The sequence below is a fragment of the Myodes glareolus genome, chromosome 14 (genome assembly GCF_982192425.1).
Source record: "Myodes glareolus chromosome 14, mMyoGla1.1, whole genome shotgun sequence".
In the NCBI taxonomy this organism is placed as follows: Eukaryota; Metazoa; Chordata; class Mammalia; order Rodentia; family Cricetidae; genus Myodes; species Myodes glareolus.
This window is the reverse complement of record NC_142039.1, coordinates 33,166,050-33,187,338: the sequence shown is the minus strand read 5'-3', so window position 1 is coordinate 33,187,338 and position 21,289 is coordinate 33,166,050. Positions and strand designations below refer to the sequence as shown.

The following is a 21,289-nucleotide window of genomic DNA, read 5'->3' as shown; positions in this document are numbered from 1 at the left end:
ACATTCATAAACAGTCTGTTCTGTAAGTCTTTTATCCTAAGATGCCTGAGGGAGGAAACCCGGTTAAAATAATGTGCCACACCTAACTACTTGCTCGCTGCTAAGGACCTACTTCCAGTGAAGGTTCTTCTCACACTAATGAGGGAGCTGCTGTTCTGAACTTAGTGTTTGATACCAATACTAGTATTTACCCTAAAACAAGTTCTTCCTCTTAGAAACTTAGTTAAAAAAGAGAGAGAGAGAGTAGTTCTTCCATAATCTAGGGAATCCTTTTAAATATGTTTACTACATGAGATGGAGAAACAGATAAGATCTAGCACACCATGGTTTATTTAGTTACATATCTCTGAGAGAAGACCACTGTTGCTTAACATTTGATTGCTGCAGCACAACTGCAGAATATTCTACAACCTCACTGATCCACACCCAAAAGGTGCATAACACAATTTGTAGCCTGTCTCATGAATGTATCAAAGTATACAGATTCTCTCTGTTTTAAAAGTCATTATGAATATTAAAACCCAGAACTGTCTTTTATGAAAATGTAGGGATGTTTGATGGTAATGAGATTTAATAACAAAAATATCTGAAAATTAGAGTGATTTTTATCATTCTACTTTGCAATGTAATTTCCAAAACCAACTATGATAAAGTGAGAAGAAAGAAGAAAGTATGTTCAAACTTTACTCTTGAAAGCTAGAACTTGGTTTTAACAGTTTATTATGATTCTTATTTTAAAAATGTGAATCCATTAAGCCATGTAGAAATAAGTCTGCACAAACAAAACATACTTTAAACATGTGTAAGTGGATAGACTGTGAGATCTGAATTGTCCAGGCACATCCTCATCCTCATCACGCTATGGCAGCCAAGTAGTCCTTCACTTCCGCTGGGGTGAGTCTCCTAAAGCCAGCTTCGTTGCAGATCCCAACTTCTATATTATCTTCTGTCATTTGCCCTTCGAAACTTTCCTAATTGAGAAAGGAAGGACAATGGTCAATTTCACAAGCAGTTCATGAGAAAAACTATCCTTTTAAAACCACCAGTGGATACTGAGCTAACCTTTAGAGTTAGGATGGCTGTATGAATGGCATCTTCCAGTTCTAGGTCTTCATTATATCTAGAGAAAAACATTGAAAACACTGCTGTTAGGACACTGTTTAGAGTCTTCATGGCTACTTTAAATAAAAGGACAGTAAAAGCATGAAGTCTTTTAAAAATCTAATCCTCTTAAAAGTACTAAGTTGTAAGAACATTCCCTAATCATCTCAATAAGTGACACATCTACTTTCTAACACCATGGAAAAAACTTCATTATTGAAAAAAAAATTGTTTTAGCAATACAATGTCAGACTATTGCTAAAATCCTTTATTATTAGTTATAACACAGCACACTGAAAACTCATTAATAAATAAAATTTAAAGTGCTTTTTTTAATCAAGATTTGAGTTTACAGTGCGATCAAAAGGCTAACAACTTTAATAACCATAACATGACTATTATGTGCAAAATGTAGAAAGTCATCTGTTAGACCTCAGTCATAAAACTTCCTATCCAAAATATCAGAGACAATGCAAGAAAACGCCAACACTGAATTTGGACTATAAGTAACTGAGTGAAACAGCACTGACAGCACTGACAGCAAATTTTACACAGCACTCCATTCTTAGACATACATCATGTGATCTGCTCAATACCAACTACTAGGCTCACAATTTTTGTTTTGTTTGTAGCACAGCCTGGACCACAGCCCATTCTGAAGTCCAGGTCAGCCTTAACTGGAAATAATCCTCACAATTGCTGGAGGCATGGGCCTCCATATCCACCTATCTCAATTTTTAATTTTCATAAGTCATTATTAAACATTCTTGTTTGTTTGTTTGTTCTTCAAGACAGGGTTTCTCTGTAGCTTTGGAGCCTGTCCTGGAACTAGCTCTTGTAGACCAGGCTGGCCTCAAACTCAGAGATACGCCTGCCTCTGCCTCCCAAGTGCTGGGATTAAAAGTGTGCACCGCCACCACCCAGCTTAAACATTTTTCTACTCTAAATATAATGGCTTTTTTAAAAAATTGGATGGGGAAAATGAATTAAAAAGTAAACATTTAAGAAACAACCAATGACTGGGCATGCAGGCACATCACTCAGGAAGCAGAAGCAAGTGAATCCCTATGAGTTACAGTCTACATGGCAAGCTTAAGAAGAGCCAGGGCTACCCAGAGAAATCCTGTCTCGGTCACCCCCAAAATCCCAAATACATAAAAACTTTAAAAATGAAACAAGGTTGAGCAATACCGTTAGGAAATGAGTAATATTACTACAAATACAATGAAGATTAGGAAATCAAGATTTAGGTCATTTTTCTCCTTTATCTCTAACTAGATTCAAATAGAGAGTGATACAAGGAATCTGTTAGATTCATAAAATAAAATCACTAAGAGTTCTGACGTCTGTAAGTAAGATCAGTCTGCCCAGGAACCTGATCCTGGGAAGCCTACCTCTTCTCAAGAAAAGTCTTCCCGTTCACATAATTCTTCCCCATTGCTGTGGCCTTCCAGGCAAAGTAGGCTCCCTAATCAGGAGAGACAAGCATTTTAAAACACTTGGATAACTCTATTCCTCTGACATCTGTAAACTGGTCTCTAACTTATAAAGTCATGGTTATTTATTCAAGTTGAGTAGAAATTTCACAGAAAAAAAGTTTTGTTTAAAGGTTATACAACAGATGACAAAGTCATGAAGGAACTCAGAAGTTAATTTTGACTGTGCTAATGGTTTACTCGGGTATGTATCCATGTACATATTACACACATACATATCAAAACTCATCAAACAGTGACAATGAGTTAGAGAAATTACTGTAAAGAAGATGTGTTTTAAAGGCTAGATAAAAGGAAGTAGGAGTTAAAGTAAAACACCAGGTAGTATTTTAGCTTAATAGACTGCATGGATCTAAAGCTGTGTCACATTACCCTGAAAACTGGTGGGCACTCATCTTAGTGGACAGAGACAGCTTTTCACTGAAAGCGTCGCAACCTTTGACTATTGTGGTGGGGTTGTGAAAAACCTGGCAACAGCAAAAGGTTTCCAAATATTTAACCATCAAAAAAAAAAAAAAGGTTCAAAACTGTATGTAAAGAATCCAAGGTGTTTTTGGCAGCTCTCTCCCGCGCTACCTAAGTGACTTCGCCATAGCTTTGGCCTGAATACACACATGCATTCTGCACTGTCTATTCATCATGCCACACAATGCCAGTCAACACTGACTTGATACATACATGTCAAGGAGGGGGGCGCTTTTACTATGCTTAAAAAATGTTTTCTATTTCTATAGAAATATAATGATTTAATTATAAGAAATATAAGACCATGTTTTAGTATCATCATTCCTCAGCCTAGATGCCACTGTTAGAATTTTAATTGTTGTTTGAGTTGCTGAATTCAGTTTCATACAAAGAATTATTAAATGAATTTTTGGATTGGGATTAAAATTTCCAACAACTTTTGAAATGGCCCTAAGTGGAAGTGGTATCTTTAAGCACTGACAACTATAAAATCGAACTCTGAAATTCCAAGGACCAGCAGATTAAAGTATTCTATGACTTATTCTTTCTGCAAAAATAAAGGATTCTATCCATCTCATGCTAGTATGCAAACTTGTTTTTGTTTTCAATAAAAGATAAAATTATATGTATACCAAAGAACTGGTTTTAGATAGGTTTCTTTGTGGCTGTCAGTCAATATTTGGCTTCTGTATATATTTTATTTCCATGATTACAATTAACTTTACCAGGTGAAAAGGGGTGGTGAGTGGAATGTTTAAGAAGCCCTACATGTAACAGCCTCACCTGAGAAAAACAAAGACACGCATAAAGGAAAACTCATGGCATGGATTAGACAATGCCTTTTTAGTCAGCAAGGAAAAGGAGAGCAAGGGGTGAACACAGTTCCCATACTGCCTTCCTCTACTGGCTGGGAAGGCAGGACCTCAGGCCAATGACCTTCAGACGCTCACAGAGGACATCACAATACGAGGACTTTTATTTTGCCTTTTCAATTTGTAAGGTAAGAGTGTAAGGCTTGTATTGAGAGAACTTGTAATGACCTAATAATTTATAAACAAGAATTCACTCCCTAACCTTTAGCTTTTTCTTAGGTTTCTCCTCACAGCAAATGGAACAACGTGGAAAAAACTCAAATATCAACCTTCTACTTTAGAAAAAACAGCTCAGTCAAGAACCATTTTGTAAGTCACGGAACTCAAGACAGTTATATCAGCGCTTTTGCTGAGAGTCACACTCCAGACAGCCCAAGCAGCAAAGATTCTAACACTGGCCTCCTGTCACGCATCTCGACTCATGTGCTTCCCAAAATAAAAGCTCAAGGAAGCTGACGAAATTCCATAGTGACAACAGCTCATTCTAGTGTATGCTAACAAACGTGGTCCAAAAAGGGCAGACACTTCCTGACGGAAGGAAAGTGCTTCAGAAGTGCTGGGCGCGCAAACAAATGTGCACTGCTTCATACTTGCTCAGAAGTGAAGGGCTTGAGCGCTGCTTAGGGTGGGGAGAACGCTTACAGCTCTTTTAGAAGACCCAAATTCTAGTTCCTGCTCCAAGTCAGGTGGCTCTCAACTACCTGTAACTCCAGCTTCAGTGGGACCTGACTTCTCTGGACTCCATGGGCAGCTTCAGGCACACACACATACCCACACAGACATATATGTATATGCTGGGAGATGTCTTTTTGCACACTGTGAATAGTGTTGCTTTCATTGGTTGATAAATAAAGCTGCTTCAGCCTATGGCAAGGCAGAATAGACCCAGGAGGAAAATCTAAGCAGAGATACAGAAAAAGTAGGGCAAGAGTCAGGAAACACCAGCAGCCACCCAAGGAGTAACATGCCAGAGCAACAGTGAGCCACTGACCACTTGGCGATACATAGATTAAGAGAAATGGGTTAATTTAAGTGTAAGGGCTAGCTAGTAATAAGCCTGACCCATCAGCCAAATATTGATGATTAATATAGTCCTCTGAGGAATTATTTTGGAAGTGGCTGCAGGACCAGGCAGGACAGAAAAGCCTCTGTTTACATGTACACACATAATTAAAGGTAAAAATAAATCATTTAAAACAAGTGGGAAAAAAAGGAAAATGGTGCTGAATTTTAAAGTTTTATGGTTTCAACTTTTATTAGATATTTAAAAAGAAATTCTAATAAATGCTTCAAATATATGTAATGATACTTACAGATGGATCTGACTGAAATAAATATGGTCGTCCCTCATTCCACCCACAAATAAGTAAAGAAACACCAAACGGACGAACACCACTGTAGAAAGAAAATGAAATAAAGGATTTATATATACTCATGAGTAAAGCAAATTACCAACTGAGTTAGATTTCTTAACTTTAACTTCTAAATGAACCAACTTAAAATGAATTCTTTTTATTATAGCTTGGAAGAGCAGTAAGCCTAAACCAAATGACGTAGCACCTTGCTTCCCAACCGTTCAGGAGAAAGTAATTCTCAGTGTAACATCATTACAGAATTGTGTCAAGAGGCAGAATATGGTGCCATCTGAGAAAGCGCTAATAATGCTTGTTTCTCCAAGTGGGTTAACTCTGACAGAAGTGGATTAGTTTCTATGGAGGTCACCACCCACTCTTCTTTTACCGTGTGACATCTGGCCATGCAATACTATCTGCCAGAAAAATCTTACCAAAAACCAAATTACCTGCATAAGTACAAACAATGTTCTTGGACCCAGAGCTCAGATATTTTATTGGAGCAACACAAGTAAGAGTGAGACACACACCTATACAGGTGCCCCAGTCTAAGCATGGAAAAACGCATCCTAACAAATGTAATGTTTGTCTTCCCCACAAGGCTTGTGCATCAGCATTTACTTTCACACCATCTTAGTCAATATAATTTAAGGCTACTGGGGAGCTGGAGAGATGGTTCAGCAGCTGAAAGCACTGACTGCTCTTCCTGAGGTCCTGAGTCCAATTCCTAGAACCCACATGTTGGCTCACAATTGTCTAATAACTGTAGTCTCATAGAACTGTCATGGAATCCAATGCCCTCTTCTGGTGTGCAAACACACAAAACATTCATATACATAAATAAAAACAAAATAGTTCTTTAAAAAATAAAACTGGTTGCTGTTTTATATGCTCACAATCACTTTAGGTTGAAAAGCTAAGTACAGAGGCACTGAAGACTGCCTATAAAAAATCACCGGCAAAGGGCCCTTTAAAAAAATCAAGATGCTTTATTCTGCTGCGGGATAAGAACACACTCTTTTCCCTTTTTCTTTCTTTTGAGACAGCATCTAACTATGTAACCCAGATGTGACCTGAATTTGTCATCGATCTCCCTCCGTGTCCCAGGTACTCAGCTTACAGGTGTGTACCACCACATACAGTCACATTTTCAACTTAATTATTTCAAATCAAAATCAGAAATATTTATTATCACAGTGCTTTTCTTCATTTGTTCAGCAAATACAGAAATAATAAGACTCTTACTCATTTGTTTTTTTACTACTTTTTTCCTTCTTCAAATCCATGATACGTGTCTTCAAGTAGTAAGAACACTTACCCTGACTGGGTATACTCCTGCATCACAGAGGCTACTCTCTGTACCAGCTGGGCTGTGGGGATGGGTTCTTGGTAGACAAGATAGTACTGCTGGGCAAGTTTCCGAGCTCTGTGCACAAGCACTCTAAGGCAGTAAGAAAAATAGTTAGGACACTCTACTAACTACCCCACAACTTTCGTCTAAAAGCACACACAACACAAGCTTGGCATGCATCTCTCTTTAACAGCTATCAGCTCAGAATAGTCTCTTGACACCTGATTCCAGTAGGTTTAGAAAAGAAATGTCAGAGAATTACAACAGGAGACAAACAGAATGAGAAGCAGGGACTAGAGTACAGATAGTAACAGATTTAGGGAGTTGGAGAGATGGCTGCTCTTTCTGAGGAACCAAGTTCAACACCAGGCACCCACATTGGTGGCTCACAACCATCTTAACTTCATTTTCAGGGGATCCAACACCATCTTCTGGCCAATGCAGGCAGTATCTACATGGTGCAGAAAAACATACACTACACACTGTAAAAAGGTTAACATTTAATTTACAAAATCAGAGCTTCATTTCTCCTTCTGTGACTTCTACCAAACTGCCACCCCTTATCCTGAGGGCAGTCTATTTATACTTTACTCAGCCATCCCAAACTTAGATGCATATGAACATACGCATTCAATTCTGGGCATTTCTTTCCCTCAGCCTGTCTTTTCTACAGTCTACCTTACACACTGCCTACAATTTAGAATAGCCTTCAAAGATTAAACAAACAGTAAGAAGCTACATTTTACATAAGGTATGAAGATCATACCACTGTAATGGTTAATCTTGTTGTCAACATGACTACAATTGGAATTTACGAGGATTCAAGGTGCTGCAAGGGCTTTTAAAAGTCAGATTATTTGAAGCAGAAAGACCCATCCTAAATATGGGCTACACTTTCTGACAGCAACCCAGATACAAAGGTCACAGGACTAGGAAACTGCTCTTAGCCTTCTTGCCTCGCTCTAGCTGGATGGTATGTATACTGGTGCTGCCATCCGTACTAAACACAGCTTCTTCAGGATTCTAGCAGACTGGAGCCCAGCAGCTCTGAAAGAATCCTCCAGGACTCCAGCACTAGACTGGGACTGCTTGTTGTGTGGTATTTTGATTAGATTCTGACAACAAAGCTTGCTTGGAGTCAGAGGGCAGAGCTAGCCACTAGTTGACCAAAATGAACCATAGAGGTTTTGGAGGATTGAGGACAGATAGGAAACAGGAAGTAGTAAGATCACTGGTGGCTTCACTGATTATTCAGGTTCTTACCCTGATATCTGACTCCCAGGTTTTTATTGACAAAGAATAATTAGATAAACACATCAACTGCAGAGACATCCGGCCTCATGGACTGAATAATAACTACCACATTGCTGCCTTTCTGCCAGCATGCAGCCAGTTAGACTATCCAGACCACAGCCTAAATTGGTCTAATAACCCCATGGTGTGTGTGGGGGGGGGGGAAGGGGGTATGTATCTTCTATCAGTTCTGTTCCTTTAGAGAAACCTGACAAATACAACTATACAGTAATCACATATATTCAGACAGATTTATCCTCACCCACTCAGACCTACATCTCTGAAATATACACAGTATCTCTCTCGAAGACACTCATGCCCTTCCAGCTAAAGCTTATTTTATCAGCAGCAGCAGTCCATTCTACACAGTGGTGGAGAATTTTCCACAACAGAAACGCTAATCATATTCTGGTAGCCCTGCTGGCTTAGAATTCCAAGTGAAACTATCTATCTTGTTTCATAAAATTCTTTTATTTTAGTTATATTCTCTTTCAACTTACTGGTATTCCAGTGTACAGGAATACTATCTCTTCTCCTGAAATAAAAAGGGAGTGATTCTACAGGCCTATGAATCCTGGCTGGCCACTCAGAAGCCTTCACTGGCCTTAAACACATTTGTCCCTTTGATAAGAGCAAAAACAAATAGACTGAGGCAAACTCTACACGGTCCATGCTCTCTCTTGTTGCCTTAACAATATTTTATTGTAAATGAATGCATTTGATCATTTTTAAGGTGAATCAAGACACCAAAGCCCTTCCTACCAAGACCTTAAAGAAAATGAGACAATGACGAGATGAAATAGGTAAGCAGGTAACTTATCACCTCATAAGATCAATCTCCATATAACCCGTACAGGCAAACTACATTTAGCTATCACCAGGCTGCCAAGACTAAATGAAACAACCACAGAGGAGGAGCAAGGTGATGAGAAAACACTGTGACCGGCTGTAGTACCTGTAATCTGGGCCCATGCCACTGTACACCAACCCAATGTGCTTGGTGATGGGTTCCACTTTGTGGACGCTCCTTTCATCATACAGGATGGATTTCTGTTTTTTCTCAGTGGCTAATACTACACCATTTGCAGCTTAAAAGAGGGGGGGAAAGACAAATATTATAACATGCTCTTCATTAGCTTTCCACTAACAGATGCATTCAACAAACTTGCTGCTTTCTCTAGATTATAAAGCCTTTTTCTGGATTCTTACACAAAAATTACCTGAGAAATAATAAATCATTTTTTCTGTCACTGGTCATTAATTCTGCATAAACAAACAAATCCCCAAAGCTGCAGGTAATACCCAGTCTCTCTTAATATTTTCAGGTTTACTGGTTTTAAAACAATAAACTTGGTTAACTCTTCTAGTATAAGTGAGAAGAAATTTTTCTATAAGGATATAAGAACATATAACAATTTTATATTTAGATGTTTTACAGTTAGCCCTTTATAAATAAGATAAAACTTCCAGAGAAAAATACTCAGTTGAAAAATAAAATAATAAATTTCCTGAGGAAAAGACTACCTATGGATTATCACAATATACTAAAATGACATATTTGCTATGAAATTTAAATTACTGATCTGAACACTACTTTCTTTAAACTTCAAAATTCTCTAACAAAAAGACTGTTGAAAATGACACACTTACATCTACCGTACCCTCAGGTAAGCAGTAACAAGCATCTGCAGTGAATGAAACATTTACTTACCTTTAATTCCCACTGAAGGGGCCCCTCCAGCTACAGCAGCCAAAGCATACTCGATCTGGACAAGTTTCCCAGATGGGCTTAAAAAGAAACAAAGGTATTTGCTATGTTCACGTACTTTCGAATATTTACTATAGGCACCCTTATGTCAGAAGGAAGACATACAGGTCAAACCTCCCCAGTCAAGCCTGCTGGCCTTTGAGATCTGCCATGGAGCTGTTTGGAAACCACACCGACAAGATTTGCATAGGCTCAGAGTGAGCGCCAATCCTCTCTCCTTAGCTTTGCTTTCCCCCAGCTCTGGTTAGTAAAGCATCATTACAACGGCCTCTGTCCACCAGGCACCAGCCTTGACTTCAGGCAAGTGTATCAGAGCAATCAAGCAGTTTCTGGAATCAGTAATCTGGGTCCTCGAGAACACCACCTGGGGTCATTTTAGCAGGCTGCTGGAATTCAGTTCCAAAGCAGCTACTTCTGTACCTTGTCACTCTGACATAAATCCCACAATAACTTCTTGGTTCAGTTAAAACAGAAATTACTGACTCTGGCCCTTCATGTTTGACCCATCCACATTACCGCCTTCCTCACTATGGTTTACCTGTCAACAATTCTCTTTATTCTTAAATGTTCAAGCAGTCAGATCTTTCTCATCTTCCAGTTTCAAAACCACCAAGCACAAGCCTTTCCTGAGAACTTGAGAACTAAGTCGGAAGCTCTGCTCCTTCTATCTCTTTCAATACAACTTGCAGGAACAGGAAAACATTTTTGCAGACTCTGCACCAGTAGGCTCCAATTTCTTTTGCTCATTTATCACCTCTCAGCCAAATGTAAGCTGGTAGAAACCTCGCTTCATTTCCTATTCCTGGCAACTTATATCATTAATAGTTTTAAGACTAAAAACGGTAGTTTCTTCCTAAACAGCTAAACCTTATCAAGTTTTTTTTTTTAAAAAAAAAAGTTGTTACAGTAAAGAAATCTGTTGTACAAATATTCAGATGTTTGCTATAAAAGATTCAGGGCTGAGGATGTGGCTACTATGGTAGGGTGCTTGCCTAGAATGCATGACACAGCATAAACCAGGTGGTAGTGCACCTGGGAAATCAGAGGCAGGAAGAACAGTTGAAAGTCGTCCTTAGTTACTGGCCATTTTAAGCTAGCCTGGGCTAAAAGTGATTCTGTCTCAAAAAGAAATTTAAAAAAATTTCCAGTCCCTTATGGTCTATATTCATTTGTTTTAGCTCGAGTGAGATCACATTTGGGACCGTATCTCTTTTGTTTACAAATATAAGTGACTACCATGCATAATTAGTCTCTGCCATAGTATGTAATTAAGTCATCTGTTAAGGAATTAAGGGGAAATCATTCAAAGTTTCCAAAACAAATACAACAAAAATGCATACCCTCCGTTATCTGGAACTACAAAAAGGCAATTTCCAAAAGAAAGACAATATATTGAGACAAAAAGTATGTTCATTTTTGACTTCAAAACGAACAAAGTTTGATTATCGATTTAGCTACTAGTGGACAACCTTGAAAAAGTTCGGTTGTTTAAGCTGTGGTTAGCTCATCCCTAACTCAACATACAAAGGTGGTAGTGGAAAACCAGTTACAGTTACATTCAACAAGTAGATCTTGGCTGCCTTCAGTCGGATCCTGAAGAAAATGGTCAAACTACAGTCGTTTGTCTAAATTCTTCCGTGATGAATTTTCTTAAACAGGGAACGAAGAGGAAATAAAGTGCCCATCGTGTGTGCCTTGAGAAAATATATTTAACGCGCTAACTCTCTATCCCATAACAGAAAGGTCTAAAATCTTTTTAAAGCAATTTTCTCGTGACGAATCAAGCTCATCAACTTTAGCTTATCAGTTTGAGCGCGCCACGAAAACCTGACGGGAAATCTGCGCTTTCATTTTGGAGTTATAGTCTATAGCAGCACTGTAGAAACCGAAAGCAGAGTGAGCTTTCCCTAAGGAAAAAGGACGTCTCACAGGTCTGAGCAGGAGTCACTTTCCGAAGCTCCCTATCTGGGTTAGGAAGGAAATCCTAGTCCTGAATGGACCAGCTGGAAACAGGCTGTCCCATAGCAGCTTTTTCCAAGCTAGAGAGGGAAAGCCAGCGCCTGGCTCGGGGCCTGCAGACCCTCAGTCCCAAAGGCGGCGGGCCCCTTGCATGGGCCCAGGCCTGGCACCGCACATGACTCTGCAAAGCTGCGAGTCCAGCCCCACCCCCGCGCGCTCCTGCAGAAACACCAGCCAGACCCAGGACACGGGGACCAGGTCTAGGGCGCTCCTGGGACCTGTGATGCGTGGAACCTGAGGGGTCCCCCGGGTACCTGAACGTAGTCAGCGAAAAGCTGTAACCGCGCTCTGCCATCTTTACCCAGGAAGTAGGGAAACAGCCACGCCCATGCGCGGCACGTCTGCTTCCTTTAACGTTTTCTTTTCTCTGATTGGAGGAGAGTCGAATGCACTCCAGGGGCAGCTGGGAATTGAAGTTTGAGGATCCGAGGCAGGCGGTGGCCGAGTGAGCGCGCAAGCGTAAGGGTGGCCCTGCGCATGCTCTGAGCAGGGAGGCGGGGGGCGTGGGAGGACTTGCGCAGGTCCCGGCACGCATTCCTCTCCAGTGCGGAACATGGCTGTCTCCTTGCTGCTGCTGTCCTTCCCGTGGCCGGCGCGTCCCGGACCGCTCCGGAGGTGCTGGGAGCTGCTGCAACAACTGAAGCAGAACTGGAACGGCCTTGCCAGTCCTCAGTGGGGTCCGTAAGGAGAGAGTTCGTGGGGAGTGGCTTGGCGGGGGCTTCCGAGTTGTGTAAAACAGCGCGTGCTTTTTTGGTTGACTTGAAGGGATTGGGAAGGAAAAGCTGTTTCTGTAGCTCAGGAGGTCTGGAACTCACTGTGTAGCCCAGCATAGCTTCGAGCTACTGGTATCCTGGATGTTAAAATTTAGATTGCTTTACCTTGTACAGCATATCCCAGAAGTGATAATACCTAGACAATCTGAACAGAGATTTATTTCATTAGATCATAAATGCCGTGTGATAAGTATTTGTCTCCATGTGCTACCTGAAATAATCATTTCAATCCATTCGGTGTCCAAAAGGCCAAGAAATCCCCAATGTCCTGCAGGCACGCAGGCAGTTCAGAGCTGTTACAACGTCTGGGCTCTGTGTAGCAAAACATAAGGTCTGTTGAGAAAGAATACCAATATGGAAAACTTTCTGTAATTTTTTTCCCTTTTGGGCTTTGCGGGAGGAGGCGGGGTGAGACAAGGTCTATCCATGTCCAGTCTGCCCATACATGTCCGATCCTCCTGCTTCAACCTCCCGATTTCTGGAACTTCAGGCCTGTGCTTGGGCAGCTTATGTACTGGTAAGAAGTTCAGAGAATAGAGCGAACTGTTACAGGTCCGAAGAATAAAAGGAAGGGTACAGGAGTGCTTTTCTGAGCAGTTTAGAAAAAATAATTGTGAAACACTTGATAATGTCATAAATAATAAAATTCCTTTTCTTAGCACACAGGTCAAGATTAAATATTAAGGAAGAATGTAATGGCTTTAGAAACATACAAGCTTCCTAAAGGAGCTAACTGGGTCAGAATACTGTGGTACAGCTGATGGCCAGCATAGTCATCTCAGTGCTGGTCAAAGTGCATGTAAGGGATCTCAAGATTAAATTCACTTGTATATTATTTGCTACTAAACCACAGTATCCTGCATTGCATAAGGCGGGAAATGTCTAATAGACCAGTTGTTTCAGTAGGCTGGACTAAGAAAACATTCCATCTGAATTATTTTTAATTGCCTTTTGTGTGAACTTTAGTATTTTAATAGCTGGGGCTTATTAATATTTGTTTAGTTTCACATTCTAAACTTTGTATGTCAGACCAGCCGTCTGGCTCAGTAGTAAAAGGCCTTGCTGCCAAGACCTGAGTTCTAGCCCCGAGACCTGCACGGTGGAAGGAGAGAACTAACTCTGAAAGCTGTCCTCTGACCTTCATGTGTGCATGCATACACACGTACTTTACAGGTGTGTATGTCTAGTGACATGTTGATTGTTGGAGAGAAGGTATCTATAAGTAGTCATTTAGAGATTGATTCTGGTATCTGTTCTGTTTTTAGCACCAGCATTAGCAGTCCAGGGCCCATCCATACTCACAGACCCAGCCCATGGTACCAGTGGGAACAAAGAGGATTCCAGCTTTTTAGATAGTATCTTTTGGATGGCAGCTCCCAAAAACAGACGCACCATTGAAGTTAACCGGTGTAGGAGAAGAAACTCCTGGAAACTTATTAAAGTTAAGGTAAGTTTTGTGTGTGTGTTGGGGGGGTGTGTGCACACCCACTCTTCCTCAAGCCTACCATTGATGAACCTCTTATTCATACAGCAGAGGAATTGGCTTTATAATAGTCTTGTCATCTTGTTTGGCTCACCATAGATCAAAAAGTAATTTAACTCTTCCTTGATGTCCCACTGTGTTGATGGTTCCTTATTGATTATTTATTGTTTGAAATTAGAGAACTGATAGAGGTCTTAATTAAAAAGTCACGTGGGATCCTCACAAGCAATTCTTATGTAAAAACCTCCCAACTTTTCCCTCGGCTATTCTTAATGTGGAATTCACTAGCGTTACATAATCAAAATATTCTACTCAGGTCAGGGGGTAGATAAGAGACTCTGAGAATAGTTCATTCATAGGCCATACTAATAAAAATATACTAGATGGGTAAACTTCAGTTCTAGCCCTGATTTTCTTCCTCATTTGACACAGTGTTACTATTCTCTCCGTTTTACTGTTAAAGTTGAACAAGATAGTATATAACCTCACATAGCATGAACGCTCCCAGAAAGATGCAATATCAGCATCTTAGGGCTCCTGCTGGCTGGCGATTGTGTAGTATATTTCCTGTCGTTAATAGGTTTTTCTTTGTTTTCAAGAACAATATAGACGTTTGCCCTGAATGTGGCCATCTGAAGCAGAAACATGTTCTCTGTGGCTACTGCTATGAGAAAGTACGCAAGGAAACAACACAAATCAGACAACAAATATGGACTCAAGAAGGAGGCCCCTTTAAAGCCCCGACTGTAGAGACTGTGGTACTGTACACAGGAGAGAAACCATCAGAACATGACCAGGGCAAGAGGATTGTTGAACGAAATATCAAGAGGCCATCTTGGTTCACCCAGAATTGACACTGAAGAAGTTAAAAAATAATAATTTCATAGTCTCTAAAATCAGGAGTCTTTGTTTTTATGTTGTGCCTGTTTTCATATCAATGTATTTTAAAGTGAACTTTATTAGCTGTTAATTTTACATGAGGTAATTTGAAAAGTGTCTCTTGAATAAACTCAAATTACTTATGCAAAGGCTTAGTGAATTAATATGTGTGTTTCTGTAATGCTGTTGGGTCTTAATTAAACCTAAAATTTCCAGACCAAAACATTTAAAAAGTAATAAAATTTATAGCTAATTATATGGACTGTTTAAATTCTTTCGAATTTTTGAAATGATAGTTGTATCGATGAGAAGAGGTTGTAGGCCAGGCCTATGGCACACATTTTTAATCCCAGCATTCAGGAGTAGAAGCGGGAGAATCTCGAGTTCCAGACCAGCCAGGACTACAAAGTGAGACCTTCTCAAAAAAAAAAGAGAGACTTTTTTCTTTGTTTTAGCAAAATTGTCTTTGGAAAGATTTACTTTTTATGGAACATACTGTGGTAATTTACTTAAATAATAGTAAAAATTCTCATTTTACATTAAGCAAATCACATTCCAGTGTCATTGTAGATGTTTGTGAGATTGTTTAGAAAAAATATTTTTAAGTGAGGTTAATAAATTCCAGTATATAAAGAAATGTACTATGGATATAGATTCTACTTTTCTTCCACTATATCTTTTTATTTCACTTCATAGTCCAGTATTTTTACTAACTTACAACAATAGCATCTTTACATTCTTCAATCCATTTCTTAGTTTCACTTGAATTTCTGAGTCCCTCTGTAGTCCATGACTTGTTAGCTTATTTCTTCACTCCAAGTACAATTAAGATAGTTTATTGAAGTAAGGGAATTAAAATTAAATGAACAACACCAAAATTCATAACAAACACAGTAACTTGGAATGTATATAAAACAAAATATGTACTATATGAACATTTACTAATTGGAAATAATTTCAGCTCTGTACTTAATTGAAGAGAATTTCACTTGAGTCAAGAAGTGTCTCTGAAGCTGGGTGGTAGTGGTGCACACCTATAATCCCAGCACTCGGAGGCAGAGGCGGATCTCTGTGAGTTCAAGGCCAGTTTGGTCTACAAAGCAAGTTTCACAACAGCCAGATGCAGAGAAACCCTGTCTCAAAAAAAAAAAATAAATAAATAAATAATAAAAAAGAGTGTCTCTGAATACTAAACTGGGGGAATGTTGTTCCCATGGGACTTTCAAATGAAGGTACTGTAATAAGGTCATCCATGTGCACATTTTACAGACAAATGACCAATTTCATGGAATATATTAAACTACACTCCAGTAGGAGCAAATCTTTTAAAACCTGGAGAGCATAGAACCCCAGAGAACAGCTCTTTGAAGGAGTGACTCAATTGAGGAAGGAAAGAAAAAACAAAGGAGCTGCTTATGGATTTTTTGGACATTGTTAAAGCAGCCTTCTTTTATTTTGGCAAGTTGGGCATGTGCTGTATGTCAAATTTTTAGTTGAATTTACTAGATATTAAATCTTTGGCTAATGAAAACCAAGGCTCATCTATTACCTCCTTGGTATCACCTGTTGATTGACAGACTGCAAAATGTACCCTAGGTAACAAATCTTTCAGTTGAGAGGCAGCTCATAAGGGTCGAGCCCTTACACACGGGACTAATTCCCTTGGAAGGATATTCAATTTTTAAAAGATCCTTTTAAAATAGGGATTATTGTTACTTATTTTGTGGCAAACCCAAGATAAACCTTGAAAGTAATGTCTAGAGTAGGCCTTTAAAGTACCAGTTGATAGGAGTTTGATTCTATCTTCAGAATTGTTTTATATGGCCACCCCTACCCTTCTATATACATGCTCTATATAGTATGTATATTATATATACATATATATGTATATATATATTATTTACTGCCTATGATTATCATTTCTTGGTACATTAAATAAATAGATGACTCTAGCTACAGTTCCTAAGTGGCATCATTTTAGGGGCTGTGTTTTGAATAACTTCATCATCACTATCTCCGACAAGTGTTTTCTAAGTGCTGTTCCTTACTAATTTCCACAGCTAAGGGCATCTAGATCAGCAGGGTGCTCCCTGGACGCCATGACCCACTCTTCATGGAGTAGCTCTTCACTGAAAACACCACTTAGGCGTGTGCCTTTGTATTACCCACCAGGGTTTCTCAAGGATCTCCACTGACCTGCACGTGCACCTTTTCCAAGTTCGTGAAGTCACTAGCTAGTGTTATGGTGCGATTTGGAAGAGAATGGGAAGAAAACTAGAGATCCAAGTTACTCAAGTCTGCTGGACCCAGGTAGTGAGGCTTAGAGGTAGCTTTACGGTTCCTGCCTTTAAACCACGTGAGGAACTGCCGTAATTCAGGTAAACACTGCAGCCACACTATAAGACCAAAGTTAATTGCAGGGTCTTCTCAGTAATAAAGTGTTAAAGCCTAGCCATGCTAAAGATACAACCTGTAACTAGAGAGCAAGATTACTTTAGGGGAAGAAAAACCAGTCTGCAGTATTGAGTAAGGGCCACCAAAAGAAGATACAGTTGAGTCTCACATCACTGTTCAGAACTTCTCTTACTCCACCTGGGAGTTAACTGCTACTCTCTCAGTCCCTTTCTGCCTGACATTCTTGGGTACGTGCAGTCTGCTTAATGCAGGTTCCTTGGAAAGGAAAACTAGACTTGGAGGCACAGGCACAAAAGCTATCACTAAGATTAAAATATGGAAGAGAGAATGGCCGTTGTGAAATAATCTTTTTGCACACTGTGAAGATGTGTCTTTGCCAAGGTGCCTTCTCTGTGTTTGTCTATTTGTTTTTCGAGACAGGGTTTCTCTGTGCAACAACCCTGGCAGTCCTGGAATTTGCTTTGTAGACCAGGTTGGCCTCGAACTCACAAAGATCCACCTGCCTCTGTGTCCAGAATGCTGGGAATAAGGGCCTGCACCACCACAGCCCAGCTAAGGCACCTTCTTAGTGGTTTACTAAAAAGCTAAACAGCCATTAGCTACGCAGGAGGTATAGGAAATGTCCCCAGTGATCCCTTGGTGGAAGAAGAAAAACACTGAAACTTCATGCCAGACAGAGAAATATCCTGGCTCCCGGAAAAGATATTTCACACAATTCTAACAATTTGTCAGACTGCATTGCAAGTTAAGAATGAAGCCCCGATGGCAGGGCCACAACTTGAATGGGACTGCTACAATGTGTGTATTCCTGGCCCTCTATTTAAATCTTAATCTCATTTCAGGGCCCTGAAGATGGCCTGGGGTTGGGGGGAGGGGGTCCTCCCTGGATCTCTTGGGGCTTCTTCCCAATGTGAGTAATCCCACATTGAATAAATGTCTTTTCCTTATTTTTACTATTCATTTGGTTGTTGGTTTACTATTCGTTTGGCTTGTTTTAATTGACTCTTCAAGGATGGGTTGCTGAACCAAGCTTCTTGAATTATGGACTGTAAACCCAAGTTCAGAAACATTCTGACATCCACACATGTAAGTTGGAAAGTGCACACACACACACACACACAAAATATGTAAATAAAATGTAATAAGATTACACAGAAAACAATTTTAGAATGATACTAGCTGAAGCAAAATTATTGCAAAATTTAAGAATAAGGGAAAATAAAGCCAGGTGTGGCCGTTCACACCTTTAATTCCTGTACTCAGGAGTCAGAGGCAGGTAGATCTCCTAGTGTTTTATGCCAGCCTAATCTACAAAGTAAGTTCCAGGACAGCCAAGGCTACATAGAGAGAGACCCCGTCTAAAACAAAACAGAAAATAGAAAAGAATAAGGGGAAAAGACAGATTTAAGCACAAGTGGGAGATACAGTTAGATGTCATATTTATATGTAGGTCTTTCTTCTTGCCATTTTCTATGTTACACTGATACAATGTCCAACATAGGATAAAGATTAAATAAAATGTAAAAGTTACAGTTTAAAACTGGAAATAATGTATGCAATTTTTCTTAAAAACTTCTTGGATGGCCCAACCCATGCACATATGCCAATACTAACTGGAATTAGTGGTTGGTTGATTGGTTGGATGGTTGGTTGATTTGTTAAGATGGGCATGGTGATGTATACCCTTAATCCCAGCACATGGGAAACAGAAATGCAGATCTCTGTGAGTTTGAGTTCAGCCTAGTCTTTATAACGAGTAACAGGCCAGCCAGGGCTACATAGTAGACAACAACAGACTCACGCCTGAGAGTTGAGAACCTGGTAATTACTTGATCCTGGAGGTTGGATTACATCAGCAGTCAGATTGACCCAACAATGGCTGTCTCTCACTGAGGGGTAGGGCAACCACAGGTAGTTGCTCAGTCCACAGGCAGGATGCCTAACAGTCCAAATCTGGTGCTTCTAGAAAGCCCAGAAGATTCCTGGAGATCCCTGGGTCCCTGATCCACAAGGAAAGCTTGGAAATACTGGTTCTGATATAATCATAGGAACCAGCAGCAGCAGGACGATTATAGTCCTTGTTTCTGTGACTGGTCATGTGACCCTAGCTGATATTTATAACCCTTCCTCTACTATCTATCCTGTATTTCTTCAACCCTCAGGAAGCACTTTAGTGGATCTTGGTTATTTACCTAGACAGGTGGCCTGCAAGTTCTGATCTGTTTGTCACCCTTCCTGGATTTGTTATAGTTTCACACTGGCTATAGTCACAGGACCTGGAGTGTGAAGAGTCACCCCAAAGTATCTCCTGCCTTCCATACACACTTCCTTAGCTGTAAAATGGGTCCTATAGTCAGAAGTAATGCTATTTGAAATTAGTTTGGGTGAAGCACCACATGCAAAAAGGCAAACTCATGACCAGAATAAGCATTCCAGTAAGGACAAAATGTTGACCCCTCCATTATGGAAGTTGTTCAGTGTAACCAACTTGCCACCAGGGTACGACTGACTAGTCACCCTGGGTTAGAGTGCCATATCAGAAGTTCAGTGTTGGTCTGATGCTGGCAGATTTGACACACAGCAGCAGCTGTAGCCCAGTCAGCCTTAGTAAGTGGAAGTCCATGTTGTTGAGTCCACACATAACTTCTATCTATGCCACCATGGTCTCTTGGTTCATGGGCGTATTGGACAGAATGGTCTGGGGAAGAGGCTGTCCACAGAACAGGTCATCCTGTCTACTTGATTACTGAACCCTTCTGGAGTGGCTTTTGATGACTTTTGGTGTACAAGCATTTTTACAGCCTTCACCCATTGGAGAGATCTATCCATGTGCCCCTTGCCCAAATGTCTTTCTCGCCAATTTTCTAATCATGCTCCTTCCAAGCCCCTGGCCATTCAGTCAAACCATTGCCCACAGCCAATGAATCAGTGAACAGTCACACATCTGACCATTTCTCCTTCCAAGAAAAAATGTACGATATTCATTGCTTGAAATTCTACCCACTGTGAAGATTTTTCTCTACTAAGGTCCTTCACAGTTGATCCAGAAAGGTCTGTCCACTTCTACAGCTGTCCACTTCTGGGTGGTGCTGGCATAGCGTGTAGAGTCATCTGTGAAAAAGGCCCTAGTTTTTTCTTTGTCAGCTCATCCTAGAGCATCCTTCGTAAGGTACATTTTCAATGCTTGGGTCCAGAAGGTATTGTAACAGTAATAGGAACCATAGACATCTGGGCAACCTCTTTGTACAACTTGCTTGTGTCCCATCAGGACCTGCTCGGGCACAATCACACATACTATTTCCATTTGATGGCGGATTGCTGCTGTGGACTTCTAATGCTATGGCTTGGTGAATCAGGTAATACCCAGTTCATAATGGGCACTTCAGGTCACATGGCAACATGGCGACCCATTTTCAAATGTTCAGTTTCTACTAAAAACGTTTAAAAAACCAAGAACTGTCCATCGTTAGAATAGTTGTCTGCAGTTGAAGCTATCTGTCGCTTTGCTCCAAGGGCCTTCACTGTGATTCACGTTTAGGGGCCTACCATAGACTCCAAACAACATCCCTCTGCCAGAGACACCTCAAGTACCAGTGAATCTGCTAGATCTGAAGAGCCTCTTCTTGTTCCAGGCCCCACTCAAAAATAGCAACTTTTCTAATCACTTAGTATAGGTGCCCAAGTTACAAATACAAGAGAGGAAGAGTCTGTTTCTGAAATCCAAAAATGCCCAGTAAGTGTTGTGCTTCTATGTTGGTGTTTGGAGGGGCCAGTTACAACAATGTATCTTTCCCTCTAGAAAGCTCTGTGTGTCTGCTGGACACCCAGAAATTTCACTAGGATAGAAAGCTCTTGAATTTTGGTTGTAATTTAGCATATAGTGTATATATGTTTTATCAACAAGTCTAAAGTGCTTGCTACCCTCTGCTCATTTGATCCAATCAACATAATGTCATCAATATTATGGAACCTTGTGGAATAAACAAGTGATCAATATCCCTTTGAACTAAATTATGACAGGG

The 21,289-nt window shown here is 40.2% G+C and overlaps 2 protein-coding genes across 3 annotated transcripts; one reads left to right on the top strand and one right to left on the bottom strand.

The window, feature by feature from the left end:
* Nucleotides 1-703: 703 nt before the first annotated feature.
* On the bottom strand, nt 704-12,122 carry Psma2 (proteasome 20S subunit alpha 2). Its single transcript, XM_048460853.3, has 8 exons — nt 11,972-12,122; nt 9,642-9,718; nt 8,886-9,018; nt 6,605-6,727; nt 5,248-5,329; nt 2,496-2,569; nt 1,063-1,120; nt 704-971 (listed from the first exon to the last, which is right to left on the bottom strand). Exons 1-8 carry the CDS (start codon nt 12,010-12,012, stop codon nt 855-857), a joined length of 705 nt encoding a protein of 234 aa, XP_048316810.1. The 5' UTR covers nt 12,013-12,122; the 3' UTR covers nt 704-854.
* A 110-nt stretch (nt 12,123-12,232) lies between these two features.
* Nucleotides 12,233-15,110, top strand: Mrpl32 (mitochondrial ribosomal protein L32). 2 transcript variants are annotated; one of them, XM_048460854.3, is made up of 3 exons: nt 12,233-12,394; nt 13,756-13,937; nt 14,573-15,110. In XM_048460854.3, the coding sequence occupies exons 1-3, from the start codon at nt 12,271-12,273 to the stop codon at nt 14,825-14,827; spliced, it is 561 nt and encodes a 186-aa protein (XP_048316811.3). In that variant the 5' UTR covers nt 12,233-12,270; the 3' UTR covers nt 14,828-15,110. The 2 variants fall into 2 exon arrangements, with proteins under 2 accessions (XP_048316811.3, XP_085555371.1); XM_085699245.2 differs by lacking the exon at nt 12,233-12,394 and adding an exon at nt 13,509-13,663.
* The last annotated feature ends 6,179 nt before the right edge of the window (nt 15,111-21,289 follow it).

What these genes read in the sequence shown, in the direction of transcription:
- Psma2 (XM_048460853.3), bottom strand. Translation starts at nt 12,012, where the DNA reads ATGGCAGAGCGCGGTTACAGCTTTTCGCTGACTACGTTCAG. An exon ending in TTTTCGCTGACTACGTTCAG is followed by an intron (nt 9,719 to 11,971) that starts GTACCCGGGGGA and finishes TTTCTTTTTAAG; the next exon opens with CCCATCTGGGAAACTTGTCC. An exon ending in GGCATGGGCCCAGATTACAG is followed by an intron (nt 6,728 to 8,885) that starts GTACTACAGCCG and finishes TTACTGCCTTAG; the next exon opens with AGTGCTTGTGCACAGAGCTC.
- Mrpl32 (XM_048460854.3), top strand. Translation starts at nt 12,271, where the DNA reads ATGGCTGTCTCCTTGCTGCTGCTGTCCTTCCCGTGGCCGGCGCGTCCC. An exon ending in CCTTGCCAGTCCTCAGTGGG is followed by an intron (nt 12,395 to 13,755) that starts GTCCGTAAGGAG and finishes TTCTGTTTTTAG; the next exon opens with CACCAGCATTAGCAGTCCAG. An exon ending in GGAAACTTATTAAAGTTAAG is followed by an intron (nt 13,938 to 14,572) that starts GTAAGTTTTGTG and finishes TTTGTTTTCAAG; the next exon opens with AACAATATAGACGTTTGCCC.